Source organism: Capricornis sumatraensis, chromosome X, assembly GCF_032405125.1.
Source record: "Capricornis sumatraensis isolate serow.1 chromosome X, serow.2, whole genome shotgun sequence".
In the NCBI taxonomy this organism is placed as follows: Eukaryota; Metazoa; Chordata; class Mammalia; order Artiodactyla; family Bovidae; genus Capricornis; species Capricornis sumatraensis.
The window spans coordinates 81,595,395-81,612,001 of record NC_091092.1 but is presented as its reverse complement, the minus strand read 5'-3'; the positions used below and the strand labels follow the sequence as shown (position 1 = coordinate 81,612,001).

The 16,607-nt window shown below is 37.3% G+C and overlaps 1 protein-coding gene across 1 annotated transcript in view; it reads right to left on the bottom strand.

Annotated features, from left to right (window-relative positions):
• Positions 1-16,607, bottom strand: part of OPHN1 (oligophrenin 1) — a 594,204-nt gene that overhangs the window by 138,572 nt on the left and 439,025 nt on the right. The window contains exons 16-18 of the mRNA XM_068962396.1: positions 14,249-14,333; positions 8,953-9,011; positions 7,708-7,813 (exon numbers count right to left, since the gene is read on the bottom strand). Of these exons, the coding sequence (XP_068818497.1) occupies positions 7,708-7,813; positions 8,953-9,011; positions 14,249-14,333 (250 nt within the window). The remainder of the gene's footprint in view (positions 1-7,707; positions 7,814-8,952; positions 9,012-14,248; positions 14,334-16,607) is intronic.

Here is a 16,607-nt window from a genome sequence, read left to right as displayed (position 1 = left end):
TCTTGTTCCTGACTTTAGGGGAAATGCTTTCAACTTTTCATCATTGAGGATAATGTTTGCTGTGGGTTTATCATATATGGATTTTATTATGTTGAAGTATGTTCCTTCCATGCTTGCTTTCCAGAGGGTTTTTGTCATAAATGGATGTTGAATTTTGTCAAAGGCTTCCTCTGCATCTATTGAGAAAATCATATGACTTTTATCTTTCAATTTGTTAATGTGATGTATCATATTGATTGATTTGCAGATATTAAAGAATCCTTGCATCCCGGGGATAAAGCCCACTTGGTCATGGTGTATGATCTTTTTAATATGTTGTTGGGTTCTGTTTGCTAGAATTTTGTTAAGGATGTTTCATTTATGTTCACCAGTGATATTGGCCTGTAATTTTCTTTTTTGTGTGGCATGTTTGTCTGGTTTTGGTATTAGGGTGATGGTGGCTTCATGGAATGAGTTTGGAAGTTTACCTCTTCTGTAATTTCTTGGAAGAGTTTGAGTAGGAGAGGTATTAGCTCTTCTCTACATTTTTGGTAGAATTCAGCTGTGAAGCCATCTGGTCCTGGGCTTTTGTTTGCTGGAAGATTTCTCATTACAGTTTCGATTTCTGTGTTTGTGATGGGTTAAGATTTTCTATTTCTTCCTGGTTCAGTTTTGGAAAGTTATACTTTTCTAAGAATTTGTCCATTTCTTCCAAGTTGTCCATTTTATTGGCATATGGTTGCTGATAGTAGTCTCTTATGATATGTATTTCTGTGTTGTCTGTTGTGATTTCTCCATGTTCATTTCTAATTTTGTTGATTTTGTTTTTCTCCCTTTGTTTCTTGGTGAGTCTGGCTAACGGTTTATCAATTTTATTTAACTTCTCAAAGAACCAGCTTTTGGCTTTGTTGATTTTTGCTATGGTCTCTTTTGTTTCTTTTGCATTTATTTCTGCCCTAATTTTTAAGATTTCTTTCCTTCTACTAACCCTATATAGCTGATTAACAATGTTGTGGCAGTATCAGGTGAACATCAAAAGGACTCAGCCATACATATACTTGTATTCATTCTTCCCCACACCCCACTCCCTTGTCATCCAGGCTGGCACATAACATTGAGCAGAGTTCCATTTGCTATCAATAGGTCTTTGTTGGTTATCCAGTTTAAATATAGCAGTGTGTATATGATGTTCCAAAGTTCCTAACTCTCCCTTCCCCCCAGGCAACCATAAGTTCATTTTCTAAGTCTGTTAGTCTCTTTCTGTTTTGTAAGTTAAGTTCATTTGCATCATTTCTTTTTAGATTCCACATATAAGAGATGCCATATATTTCTGCTTCTCTAACTTACTCAGTGTGACACTCTCTAGGTTCATTCATGTTACTGCAAATGACATTCCTTCATTCTTTTGATGGCTGAGTAATATTCTATTGTATATATGTACCACTTCTTCTTTATCCATTCCTTTGTTGATGGACATTTACACTGTTTCCATATCTTGGCTATTGTAAACAGTGCTAAGATGAACATTGGGGTGAATGTATCATGTTTTTATTTTTCCCAGATATATGCCCAGGAGTGGGATTGCAGGGTCATATGATAGCTCTATTTTTAGTTCTTTAAGGAACCTCCATGCTATTCTCCATAGAGACTGTACCAATTTACATTCCTACTAAGAGTGTAGGAGGGTTCCCTTCTCTCAAAACTCTCTTCAGCATTTGTTTTTTGTGGATTTTTTGATGACAGTCATTCTGATTGCAGTAAGGTGATATCTCTTTATAATATTGATTTGTATTTCTCTGATAGTGAATATCTTTTCATGTGCCTATTGGCCATCTGTATGCCCTCTTTGGAGAAATGTCTATTTAGGTCTTCTGCTCATTTTTTGAGTGGGTTGTTTGTTCTGATGCAATTAAGCCTCATAAGCTGTTTGCAAGTTTTGGAGACTAATTTCTTATTGGTCACATAATTTGCAAATATTTTCTCCCAATACGTGGGTTGTCTTTTCATTTTGTTTATTGTTTCTTTTGCTGTGCAAAAGCTTTTAAGTAGGTTCCATTTATTTTTAATTTTATTTCCATTATTCTAGGAGATGTATCAAAAAAGATGTTGCTGTGATTTATGTCAGAGTGTGTTCTGCCAATGCTTTCCTTTAGGAGTTTTATAGTGTCTAGTCACACATTTAGGTCTTTAAATCCATTTGAGCTTATTTATGTGTATGAAGTAAAGGAATGATCTAAAATATTCTTTCACACGTGGTTATCCAGTTTTCCTAGCACCACTTGTTGAAAAGCTTCTTTCCAACATTAGGTAGTCTTGTCTCCTTTGTCATAGATTTATTTACCATAGGTGCATGGGCTTGTCTTTTTTTTTTTTTAATTTTTCTTGGAGTATAGTTGCTTTACAATGCTGTGTTAGTTTCTGCTATGATGCAAAATGTACCAGACATACATATAAATATGTCTACTTTTTTGGAGATATTCTTCACATTTAGATTACCATGGAGCACTGGGTAGAGTTCCCTTTGCAATATAGTAGGTTCTCATTAGCTATCTATTTTACACATAGTAGTAATCCCAATCTCCCAATCCCCACTAATGATAGTCATTCTGACATGTTCATGAAGTGATATCTGAATGCGATTTTATTTGCTTTCTTTGATTATTATTAGTGTTGAGCATCTTTTCATGCATCTGGTGATCATCGTATATCATCTCTGGAAAAATGTTATTCCTTTTTCTGTTTTTTAATCAGGTTGTTCACTTTTTTGATATTTAGTTGCATGAGTTGATTATATATTTTAGATATTAACCTCTTATTAGTCATATCATTTACTAATATTTTCTACAATTCAATAGAATGTCTTTTCATGTCATTGATGGTTTCCTTTGCTGTTAGAAAGGTTTTATGTTTAATTAGGTCCCAGTTTTCTTTTGCTTTTGTTTACTTTGCCTTAGGAAACAGATATAAAAAAATTGCTAAAATTTATGTCAAAGAATGGTTTATCTACGTTTCCCTCTAAGACTCATAGTATCAGGTCTTATATTTAGGTCTTTAATTCATTTTGAGCTTATTTTTATGTAGAGTGTTGTTGCTGCTCAGTCCTTCAGTCATGACCAACTTTGTGCGAACTCACGGACTGCAGCATGCCAGGCCTCCTTGTCCATCAAAAACTCCTGGAGTTTGTTCAAACTCATGTCCATTGAGTTGGTGATGCCATTCAACTGTCTCATCCTCTGTCACCCCCTTCTCCTCCTGCTTTCAATCTTTCCCAGCATCAGTGTCTTTTCCAATGAGTCAGCTCTTTCCATCAGGTTTTGGAGCTTCAATTTCAGCATTGATCCTTCCAATGAATATTCAGGGTTGATTTCTTTAGGATTGACTGCTTTGATCACCTTGCAGTCCAAGGGACTCTCAAGAGTCTTCTCCAACATCACAGTACAAAAGCATCAATTCTTTGGTGTTTGGCCATCTTTATGGTCCAATTCTCACGTCTGTACATGGCTACTGGAAATACCATAGGTTTGACTAGATGGACCTTTGTTGGCAAAGTAACGTCTCTGCTTTGTAATATACTGTCTAGGTTTGTCATAGCTTTTCTTCCAAGAAGCAAGTGTCTTTTAATTTCTCAGCTGCAGTCACCATCTGCAGCGACTTTGGAGCCCAAGAAAATGAAGTCTGTCACTGTTTCCATTTTTTTCCCCATCTATTTGTCGTGAAGTGATGGGACTGAATGCCATAATCTTGGTTTTTTGAGTGTTGAGTTTTAAGCCAGCTTTTCACTCTCCTCTTTCACCTTCATCCAGATGCGCATTAGTTCCTCTTCACTTTCTGCAATTAAAGTGGTGTCATCTGCATATCTGAGGTTATTGATATTTCTCCTGGCAATCTTGATTCCAGCTTGTGATTCATCCAGCCCTGCATTTCACATGATGCACTGTGGAAGATCCCCTGGATGAGGGCCCAACAACCTACTCCAGTATTCTTACCTGGAGAATCTCATGGAGAGAGGAGCCTGACAGGCAACAGTCCATAGGGTCACAAAGATTTGGACAAGACTAAAGCTACTGAGCACACACTCACACACTCTGCATATAACCTGAAATAAGCAGGGTGACAATGTACAGCATTTTCATTCTTTACCAATTTCGAACCAGTTCATTGTTCCATGTCTGATTCTAACTGTTGCTTCTTGATCAAATACAAGTTTATCAGGAGGCAGGTAAGGTGATATAGTTTTCCCAACTCTTTCAGAATTTTCCACAATTTGTTGTGATCCACACAGTCAAATGCTTTCATGTAGTCAATGAAGCAAAAGTAGATGTTTTTCTGGAATTCCCTTGCTTTCTTTATGATCTGACAGATGTTAGCAATTTGATCTCTGGTTCTTCTGCTTTTTCTAAATCCAGCATGTACATAGGGAAGTTCTTGGTTTATGTACTGTTGAGGCCTAGCTTGAAGGATTTTGAGCATTACCTTCCTAGCATGTGAAATTAGTACAATTGTGCAGTAGCTTGAACATTTTTTTGGATTGCCCTTCTTTGGGATTGGAGTGAAAACTTAACTTTTTCAGTCCTGTGGCCACTGCTAAGTATTCCAAATTTGTTGGCATATTGTGAACAGCACTTTAACAGCATCAACTTTTGGGACTTGAAGTAGCTTAGATTGAATTCCATCACCTCCACTAGCTTTGCTTGTAGTAATGCCTCCTAAGGCCCACTTGAATTTACACTCCAGGATGTCGGGCTCTAGGTGAGTGATCACACCATCATGATTATCTGGGTCATTAAGACTTCTTTCGTATAGTTCTGTGTATTCTTCACACCTCTTCTTAATCCCTTCTGCTTCTGTTAAGTCCATAATGCTTCTGTCGTTTACTGTGCCCATCTCTGCATGAAATGTTCCCTTGGCATCTAATTTTCTCGAAGAGATCTCTAGTAATTCCCATTCTGCTGATTTCCTCCAGTTCTTTGCATTTTTTACTTAAGAAGGCTTTCTTATCTTTCCTTGCTAGTCCTTGGAACTCTGCATTCAGATAGGTATATCTTTTCTTTTCTCCTTTGCCTTTAGTTTCTCTTCTTTTCTCAGCTATTTGTGAGGCCTCCTCAGACAACTGTTTTTGCTTTGTTGCATTTCTTTTTCTTGGGGATTGTTTTGGTCACCATCTCCTGTACAATGTTACAAACCATCATCCATAGTTCTTCAGGCACTCTGTCTATCAGATCTAATCCCTTGAATCTATTTCTCACATCCACTATATAATCATAAGGGACTTTATTTATCTCATACCTGCATGGCTTAGTGGTTTTCCCTACTTTCTTCAATATTAGTCTGAATTTTTCAATAAGGAGTTCATGAATGTGAGCCACAGCTAGCTCCAGGTCTTGTTTTTGCTGACTGTATAGAGCTTCTCCATCTTCAGCTACAAAGATTATAATCAATCTGATTTCAGTAATGACCATCTGATGATGTCCATGTGTAGTTGTCTCTTACGTTGTTGGAAGAGAGTGTTTGCTATAACTAGTCCATTCTCTTGGCAAAACTTGTATGAATAATAGTACTAATAATCCTATTGGGTGATGCTTATAACTTTTTCACAGCTTTTCTTATTTTCAGAATATATTTTATTAGCATGAATTAGCAGCTATGTTGACAAGTTTGATGAAATAACTGTTTTCTCTCTACTAGTATGCTATGAATTTGATATTTAGAATAATTTGCTTTTTTTGCATTTCATTTCAGAGTTTGTAATATTTTCCTTTTGATTTAACTTTACTATTTGGATACATAAAATATTAATATGGCACAAAAGTCAAAAGGAGGCAGACTCAGGGGAGTCTAGCATCCATGCCTATCCCTTCCACCCTATTCATCACCTATCCCCTAGTGTTTGAGATATTCTCCAACAATAAGTGACTACCTGTATAAATAATTGTGTATTCAAACAATATGGCATTATACAGGAATGAAAAACAATGAGGAAATATGAATGTTGTTTTTGAAGTGATTTCCAGATGCATTTTTATGAGTGTACTGATAGCTTAATTTTCTTACATAGACTTAGAATACATCACAATTTTTCTAAGCTTGTTGTCTCATTTATTTACTTTTTAACACAGTAGGAGGGGCCTTAAGAGTGACCTGTCAATGATCATCAAGAAAGCAAGTAGCAGAACTGATGCTGGAACCCAGGTTTGCTCACTCCTGGCTACAGTACTTTTTTCTGTTCCACATTGTTTCCTTAGAGCAGCCTTTTTTTTTTTTTCTTTTTTAACTTTATTTTACTTTATAATACTGTATTGGTTTTGCCATACATCAACATGAATCCACCACGGGTGTACATGAGTTCCCAATCCTGAACCCCCCTCCCACCTCTCTCTCCATACCATCTCTCTGGGTCATCCCAGTGCACCAGCCCCAAGCATCCTGTATCCTGCATCGAACCTAGACTGGCAATTTGTTTCTTACATGATATTATACATGTTTCAATGCTATTCTCCCAAATCATCCCACCCTCTCCCTCTCCCACAGAGTCCAAAAGACTGTTCTATACATCAGTGTCTCTTTTGCTGTCTCACATACAAGGTTATCATACCATCTTTCTAAATTCCATATATATGTGTTATTATACTGTATTGCTGTTTTTCTTTCTGGCCTACTTCACTCTGTATAATCAGCTCCAGTTTCATCCACCTCATTAGAACTGATTCAAATGTATTCTTTTTAATGGCTGAATAATACTCCATTGTGTATATGTACCAGAGCTTTCTTATCTATTCATCTGCTGATGGACATCTAGGTTGCTTCCATGTCCTGGCTATTATAAACAGTGCTGTGATGAACACTGATGAGTCAAGTAAATTTATCTGTATTCACAACATTGAACCCTCTGGTCAGGAAGCACCACAGTGGGGCACACATGCCCCTTATACCCACCCAACTTAGAGCCTATCACCAGATCTATTCTGAAATGCTGCTCTCTTCCTACCTGCCATACCCAAGCAAAGAAGATGACTATAATCATGACTCCCATGCCTTGAGAACTTCCTATTTCTCAGCCACTTTACCTGTGTTCATTCAAATCCACACAACAGTCGTAAGGGGCAAACAATACTACTCTTATTTTAAAGATGACCAAACAGAGGTTTGGAGAAGGCAATGGCACCCCACTCCAGTACTCTAGCATGGAAAATCCCATGGACAGAGGAGCCTGGAAGGCTGCAGTCCATGGGGTCGCTGAAGGTCAGACATGACTGAGCGACTTCACTTTCACTTTTCACTTTCATGCATTGGGAAAGAAATGGCAACCCACTCCAGTATTCTTGCCTGGAGAATCCCAGGGACAGGGAAGCCTGGTGGGCTGCCATCTATGGGGTGGCACAGAGTCAGACACGACTGAAGTGACTTATTAGCAGCAGCAGCAGCAGCAAACAGAGGTTAAGAGAGCTTTCGTAAGATTATAAAGCTAAAGGGTAGAGCTGGTATTTGAAACCAGATTTATCTTACAGCAAAGCAACTGAGAAAACCCCTCAAATAAGATGCACGATGACCTGGATAAGATACATACAAGGGTAAAGGCAAAGTCTTGTTTCTCACCGAGCACTCAGATTGCCTAGGATGAAGTAATTGGGGGTCAGGACTTAATGAGCTTAAAGAAAGTTTATCTGCAGTGCTATCATGTGGGTCATTCTTCTAACAGGAACTCTTCCTGAAAACCTAGAAGTTACTTACTTGACCAAGTGTCTTATAAGAAGTTCCAACATCTCTCGGTTCTTTTCTGGTAGCTTATATACCAGGGAGTGAATAGCTCCCAATCGATAATCCAGGTTGTCAGACTCTGAGAGAGAACAGAGAGAGAGTTTTGCCTTCTGGGCAACTGGATTAAGCAAATTCTCATGCACAGACACACATACACACACCCATGCATGTGCACATGCAGAGATAATCAGAGACACATAGAAAGTCTGAGAGATGAAAAGAGAGATATATAGACACAGGGACAAAATGACAGAAAGAGACCAAGAAACAAAGACACTGAAGGGGGAAGAGAGAGACTGACTAAAAGATAAAAACATAGATTTAAAACAAATAAATTAGTCTAGAAAGGAGAATAATATACAAGAGAGAAAAGAAAACAGAAGAGAGAAGAGAAGACTGTATCAGAACAAGTCAGAATTCTAGATACAGCAGGTTGCTCTTTCCGCATGTAAACTTCCAGCTGGAAATGCTTGCCCAGCAAATTTCCTTGTGGAACTGGGAGGTGTGCTGCTACCTCTAGGTTCCTATGAAAATTACTGAGAGAGCTCAGAGTAAAAATCAAGGCTCTCTTGCCTCAACAAAGATTCATTATGAGGACAAATCCCCTGAATCTTTTTCCTCAATACCATACAAGGCACAATGCAAAAGAGTCACATGGAGGTAGGGAGGGATACTCATACAGTGGCCTCAGCCAAAACTTCTAATGCTTCTTCAGCTGCCAACTTTTTGAGTGATTCTATATACCTTATTTCCTATGTACTCCTCCAGTCTCACCATTGGTCTCATAATCTAAACATTGTGATGCCAGCACTAAAAAATTAAGAGTAATAATTCACAACACAATTGAAAAGCATTTGAAAGGGCAAAGTGTTGAAAAAAAGCTGAAACAATAACTGTAATGGAACCATTTTGCTGTTTCCTGACAATGTGAGCCAATATGCTTGTTCTGATATAAGGCACAATCAATCAAGTCCTCAGAACTTTTGCATCCCTCAAGTTAGCCAGTTTTCTCCAATTTACTCAACTAACACTGATTTATGAAAACTAATACAGCACGTGAGTTAGCAAGTAAGAATATCCTCATGTGACAGTGGACAAAACCTGTAAGTATGTTTGTTTTTTCCTTTACTTTCCCTCAAGCAGTCTTCTAGGCTTATTGTTGTAAATATTAGTTAGAAGCCAGGAAAACACAATCAACTAAGTAACATAAATACTTACTGGCAGCAGAGACCAGCTCTTTGTGAAGTCTATAGGTCATGACAGGTTCAGAAAGATTCCTGAAATTAATGAAGACTGTAAGTTCCTTTGGGGAGGGAGTAGTGAGGCCTTAGAATCTCAGTTCTGTGAGAAGCAAAGCTGAAGTTTCTGAGCTCACAGATTGATATGACTATATGCATTTTTTGTTCAACTGAAAATTTATTAGAGGAATCCTCATTTCTCGTAATTCAACAGAAGAAAGTATGAGCCAAGACCTTGAGCAGGGTCTCCAACTAGTTCCCCAAAGTGAAAAGAGGCATAGACCAGCCCTGCAAAATTCCAAAGTGGACCCACTATGATTGATACTATGAAGTCCTTACAGTTTGTTAGTTCCTCAGTTTCCAAGTTCTTTTACATCTGTCCTGCCATTTGATCCCTTCAAAAATCCTGTGAAGAAGTAATTCAAATCCCTGTTTAATGGAGAAGGAAATCGAGGCTAAGATAGGTTTCTTTATTTAGACAAAAAAAATACTGGTTGAGTGACTTCCCTAGTGACCCAGTGGTTAAAACTCTGTAATTCCACTTCAAGGGGCACGAGTTTGACCCCTGGTCAAGGAACTAAGATCCCACAGGCTGTGTGGTGTAGTATATATATATAGAGAGAGAGAGACTGAACACCTACTTGTGACTGGCATTGTGCCAGGTATTGGGAATCCAGATGAATTAGACTTAGTCTAAACCTTCAAGCAGCTAACAGTCTAGTTGGGGAGAGTATCATACACAAAATTTGCAATGTAACGTAACAAGTATAATGATAAAAGTGTGTAGTATGTGGCCCAGAAGAAGGAAGCAATCCACTAATAATAGTAATAATAGCAAACTCGTCACTGTTCTAAGTGTTTAACATTTATTTACTCATTCAATTCTCATGACAACCCTGTAAGTTAGATACTAATATTATCTCCATTTTCTAGATAAGGAAAGTGTACTTCAGAAAAGTTAAATAGTTCGTCCTAAGCCACATAGTTAGTAAGTGGTAGAAGTAAGCAGTTTGTCTCAAGTCCATGTTCTTTATCATTATGTTATACTGCTTGCCACTGCTCTTATTGTAGTAATATAGGCAAGAGATAATAAAAGCCTAAATGAAAATAGTGCCATTAGGGGTAGAAAGAAAAGGTGAGGAGAGTTATTTGAAAGACATTAAAGACAGCTCCTTCAACAGTTATAAGGGAGAGATCAATGTTGATGAGGGACAGAGTAATCTGGTTTGGGTACACAAAACCAGAGTAATCTGGTTTGGGACTGACCATATTAGAAATTGATTCAGAGGGAAGTAGAGATGCCATGTCTGAGGGGTTTCTGGGATAGCCAAAGGCAGATGTTTATTAGGAAGATGGATGAAGTGCTTTTCCAGATCTGAGAAGCAGGGCTTATTAGAACGATAAGAACGAATACCATGGCTCAAGAAGAGATGGCAAACTGGCAGCCAACAGTTACATGAGGTCTTTCAACATTTCTTTCCAGTCCAGAATAGTGTGTTAAAAAGAAATGGAATTGAATCAGTCATCATAATATGAAGAAAATTGAGTATTTCACATATAAGATCAATATTATCTGTCTCTATTGAAAAATGGAAAGATCTGTCTATATTGGGTTCCTATGGTTGTTTGTGGGAGTAAAGAATATTGCTGTTTATATATAAACAAAGGGATTGCCATGCAAGTAAGGGTTTTATAGGCAACAAGTTTAATATGAAAGTAGTCCTTCAGTCATTTTCATGTCCTTATTCCTGTAAATATTTGTATTTTCCATTCCTCCCGTATAGCAAAATGAGAAGAAAGCCCTGGGAAATACCAGGTAGAAAGCCCATAAAAGGGACTTTTAAAGTGATTAAAGAGGTGAGAGAAAATCCAAAAGTAATGGATTAACAGAATCCAAAAGAACAAAAAGTTTCAAGGAGGGCTTGTTAACAGCTTCAAATGCTACAAAGAGATCAAATAAGGTAAAGGTTGACAAACATCCATTGTGTTTAGCATTGAGAATCACTGGTGACCTTGGCAAGAGCAGCTTCATAGAGGAGAGGGCGTGAGTCAGATTGCAGTGGGTTAAAAAGTAAACTCAGATTAAAAGTAAAGGTGGGGGTGTGTATTACTTCATACACTGAAGCTAGATTGCGAAGGGGTGAAATATCTCACTAGGCAATTTCATCTAAGCTCCTGCCTCCTATTGTCATCTGCACTGTTAATGATCCCCAATTTCTTAACTCAAGCCCAGAATTCTGAGTTACATTCCTATATATTTCCTATATATCAGAGTGCCTACTTAAAATTCTTGCCCTAGTTTCTACAAAGACACCTAGATTTGACATATTTAAAACCTAATTTGTCATCTCCCTCAAATGAGGTAATTTTTAAAATGTTTCCCAAATCAGTAAATGTATGACCATCATTTGGTTGCATGGGCTGGAAATGTGGAAGTCATTCTTTTATCTCCCTCTCCTCCATCTTCATATCTAAGTTTATTCCTTAATTCTCTTGACTATGCTTATTTCTGTCTATTCCTAATGCTACTCCCTAGTCCCACAGAATCATCATCTCTTTCCGGTACCACAGCAGTAGCTTGCTAATTGGTTTCCATCTCTACTTATTTCACCTCTCTCTAATCTCATCTCTCTATATTTTTTCAAAATGCAAATCTCATCATATAACCTCCTGCTTAAAATCTTTCAGTATATTCCCATTCCTTTAAATATATATTCATACTCCAATTCTAAACATATCCTAAAAGACCTTGAATGATCTGGCCCTACATATCTCTCCCTCCCTCTACACTCAATACTCCACATATACTGATACATGTAGTTCCTTAAAAGGGTCCTCCTTGTGCTTCAAGGTCTTTGCATATGAAGTTATTTCTGTCTGGAACTGCCTCCCCCTGCCAGTTGACTCCAAGTTATAATTCAAACCTCAGTTCAAAATGAAAACCAGAATAAATCAGGCTTTCTTATTATATGACTGCATAGCACTTTGCAGTTTTCATTCAGAGCACTTATTACAGTTCATTATATTTGTATAATTGTTTTTTGTCTGTCCATTCCACTGGACTATAACTTAAAAAAAATGTTTTATTTATTTGTTTTTGGCTGTGCTGAGCTTTTCTGTAGTTGCAGTGTAGGGGCTACTCTTTACTGTCATATCCCTCAAATGCAGTTGCAGCACACAGGCTTAATTGTGCTGTGGCATATCGGTGACCCTTGCATTGGCAGGCAGATCCTTAACCACTGGACCACCAGGGAAGTCCCAACTATAACCTTTTAAAGGTCATATCTACTCACGACTGTGTACCAACTGCCAGATACTATGCTAGGCACTTGAGTAGGTACTTATGAAATGTTTACTAAATGGTTTAGTGAATGGTGGAATAAATGAATAAATGAAACAAAACACAAGGTTAGAGAGATGTGCAATGTTGGATCATATTTGTTCATGGGGTTCTCAAGGCAAGAGTGCTGAAGTGGTTTGCCATTCCCTTCTCCAGTGGACCACATTTTGCCAGAACTCTCCACTATGACCCATCTGTCTTGGCTGGCCTTACATGGCATGGCTCATAATTTCACTGAGTTACACAAAGTTGTGATCCATGTGATCATTTTGGTTAGTTTTCTGTGGTTGGGGTCTTCCTATTTGTATGTTCAGAGGAAAGAATCCATTAAATGAGAAAGGTTAAAGATGCAGAAGAGAGAAGAAGGGATGGTTTTTAGAGTAATTTTCTAGAAATATTGGAGACAAGGCATGAATTGGGTGTCTAAAACACAAATGAAGCAAGTTCATTTTGAAGATACCAACACAATTTTTTAAAAAAGAAATCGAAAAGGTGTTAACTGGCTAGTACATATTAAAGGCTCATAAGACTCTCAACAATAAATATCTCTTATTGGAGGTGCTGGCCATTCAAAGTTTCAGGTTCATATTTCAAATGGGCTTCACTGCTTATTATACAATGAGCTGGGAAAGATAAAATGTGGGAGGGAATTACCCTACATAAATCTATTTAAAAAGTAACTCCTTTTAAAGAGGCTAGAGACATAGAATCATTTATTTGCACTATTATCATCATCATAAGTCTCCTGAAAGTGTGCATAGCAGATTGCTCTGTCTTTACTAAATTACCCAAGCAATTCCAAGAAAGTCACAGCCCCTGGGATGTGGAGAATAGCGAAATAAGAGGCTCTAATACCAGTGGCTTTACAAGTTAGAGATACTTAGGTTCAAATAATATGAGTTGTGATCATAAATATTACTTAACGACGGAGAAAGTATGTTGTAATTCTTCATCTGTAAAATAAGTATGGTAACACCTACCTCATAAGATTACAATGATATTGTCAACATAAGCAACTAGAACATTGCCTAGCACAGAATAAACCCTCCTAGAACAGTGATTTTTCTTCTTTGGCAAATGCAAGAGAAATACTCCTGGAAAGAGCATTCATATTTACTTAAAGTTCTAAGATGATGCAATAGCAGAAGGTCATTTAATAATAATATCTGGGACCCAATCTATTTGGATTAATGATATTTCTCATATTGTAAATAGCTATTTTAATGACTAAAGAGTACAATAATTTGAAAGGACATTTTAGCACATAAAGTATGGTGCATACTATGGGACATAGAAAATAGTAAGAAATGAATGAGTTTAAAAAGTATATATGTCACAAATAATTTTATGCAATATAAAGTTATACCAATAAACTGTCATTGTGTATCCCCAAATTTTGCTCATGAGTTAATTTTTTCCTACTGCCATCACTTCATTTAGTTCTAACATTTGTTTTTCTTTTTCAGTTCTAACTTTTTTATATTTATTTTTTGGGGGGTTTTATTCACATTATTAAAAAATACATACAAATACACAAATTATGTTTGTGTAAACGCAATTTAATGTTTCAAAATTATTATTATTCAACAATACAGGTTAACAACCTTGAGTTTTCACAACTCCTGAGTTTGCTGGTGAACCCACTGTGATATCACTCTGTGCACAAAGGCAAACCTTCAAATTGTTTTTAAAGCAAATTTTCTTCAGAAATCCACATTTCAATAATAATTCTATTATTTTGATGTTTCCCTTGCTTAAATTCCCAATTTAAAAAAGGCTCCTAATGCACATTTTTCTTTAACAAAAATTCTTTTCATTCTTTTTTCTTTAGCAATTCTATCTAACCTCCCAAAATTGGGACTACATTAACTCCATCTCCATCCATCCAAATTCCATCAATTCTGAAAAGCAATGCTCCAAATCATATCAGACATACCTGAGGTAGAATTTCAAGGAGCTGGTGATTGTCTTAATGTCCCAGTCACTATTATGAAAATCAATATCTCCTGGGCATTTAGGATCTATTCAAGAGGAAAAAAAAATGAAAAAAAGTTATTTTTCAACAAGATACTAGATTTTACCCCTTTAAAGAAAAATAAAGTACATTAATTAAAAGATAGTTACTCTAACCAGTTTTCACAAAATGAAAACTTTACAACAAACATGTCTTTGAGGTATCAAAAAATTCCCTTGCATTCCAGTTAAGCATGCAAGGAGCTTGGAAGTCAACTCTTTCATTCACACAAGAAGACAAAAAATGGAACAACCTGAAAATCAACTCCTCTTAGCTCCATCAGAGAACTGAGGTCATAGGGCAAGCTGAAAAAACAGACAAGCAGACACAGAGAATCAAAACACATAGGGCAGAAGCCCAAGAGCAGGTAAGTCCTTAGGAACCAGTGCAGGGTTATGAAAACCTAATCAATAATTGGCAAATTGCTAGAAGCTCAGTGTGAACAGGCTTGAGAGTTAAAAATTTTAAGCAGGCCCAGTCCTAGGGGACTCCTAAGCTTTTGGAAGTTTCACCTACAGGAGCCTTATCAGATTCTCACAGTGAAGATCTGAGAAAAATTCCATCATGTTACTGTCATTCTGAAAAGCGGATAAGAAAATTAGCCATTTAAAAATATGCACAGAGCATTTCATTTTTCTTAATGAGACCTACCCTCAAGAGAAACTATTTTACCAGAGCTTGACTGACCTTGGAAAGGGGAAATTCACAACTTGAGAACTGGAATGCCTCCCTGTCTCTAAGGGGGAAAACTGAAACAAAACTGAACAACATTTGTGAAGATCATAAGCGAGAAGCACAGGTTCAGTAAAATACTGAGCATTCACCCCAAGGAAACCAGAATTGAAAGAGACACATACACCTTGATGTTCACTGAAGCACTATTTACAATACGAAGGACATGGAAGCAACCTAGATGTCCATCAGCAGATAAATGGATAAGTAAGTTGTGGTACAGATAGACAAAGGACCATTACTCGACTATAAAAAGGAATGCATTTGAATAAGTTCTAATGAGGTGTTTATGAACCTGGAGCCTATCATACAGAGTGAAGTAGGTCAGAAAGAGAAACACCAATACAGTATATTAATGCATATATATGGAAATTAAAAAGATGGTAACGACAACCTTATATGCAAGACAGCAAAAGAGACACAGATGTAAAGAAGAGACTTCTGGACTCTGTGGGAGAAGATGAGGGTGGGGTGATTTGAGAGAATAGCATTGAAACATGTATATTACCGTATGTAAAATACATGACCAGTACAAGTTCGATGCATGAGGCAGGGCACACAAAGACAGTGCTCTGAGACAACCCAGAGGGATAGGGTAGGAACGGAGGTGGGAGGGGAGTTCAGAATGGGGAGACATGTGTATACCTGTGGCCGATTCATATTGATGTATGGCAAAAATCATCACAATACTGTAAAGTAATTATCCTCCAATTAAAATAATTAAATAAAAAGAAGTGCTGAGACATGATTGTAGAATTATATAATGCTACCTCTCTCCTCACAATTTACCACCACATCAACAGACTTCCTGGATAATAACAAAGGAAAGTGACTAAAAGAAGTATTCTCAGAAACATTTAAGAAGACTCTAAGGAAAACAAAAGACAATCAATATAATAAAAAGAACACCAGAGGTAAGTTGAGCTTCTGACATGTACAGAAAAAGCAAACAAAAAACAGATTAAACTCTAGTCAGATAAATAAAACCTCTCACTAAAACCTGTTTACCTCAGTTCCTTTTACCCATCATGTCTGGCTTGGAACAAAAATCATTAGAAAACACTAAAAGATGAGGGCAGTCCTAAGATGGTGGAGGAATAGTACAGGGTGACCACTTTCTCCCCCACAAATTCATCGAAAGAACATTTGAACGCTGAGCAAATTCCACAAAATAACGTTTGAACGCTGGCAGAGGACAGCCAGAAAGGCAGCCCATTGTCTTCGAAAGGAGGTAGGACAAAATATAGAAGATAAAAAGAGAGACAAGTTAGGGACTGAGCTCCTTCCCGGGGAGGGAGTCATAAAAAAGAAGTTCCCAAACAAAAGGAAACTCTCTCACCAGCTGGTCTGTGGGAAGTTTTGGAATCTTGGAGGGTAACATAACTGGGAGGAAAAATAAATAAATAAATAAATAAAACCCACAGATTACATGCCCAATGGCAATTCCCAGTGGAGAAGTTGCCCCGACATTTGCATCTGCCACCAGCAAGCAGTGGATGAACAGAGAGGTGCGGGCTGCATTGCTTAGGGTAAGGAACAGGACTGAATG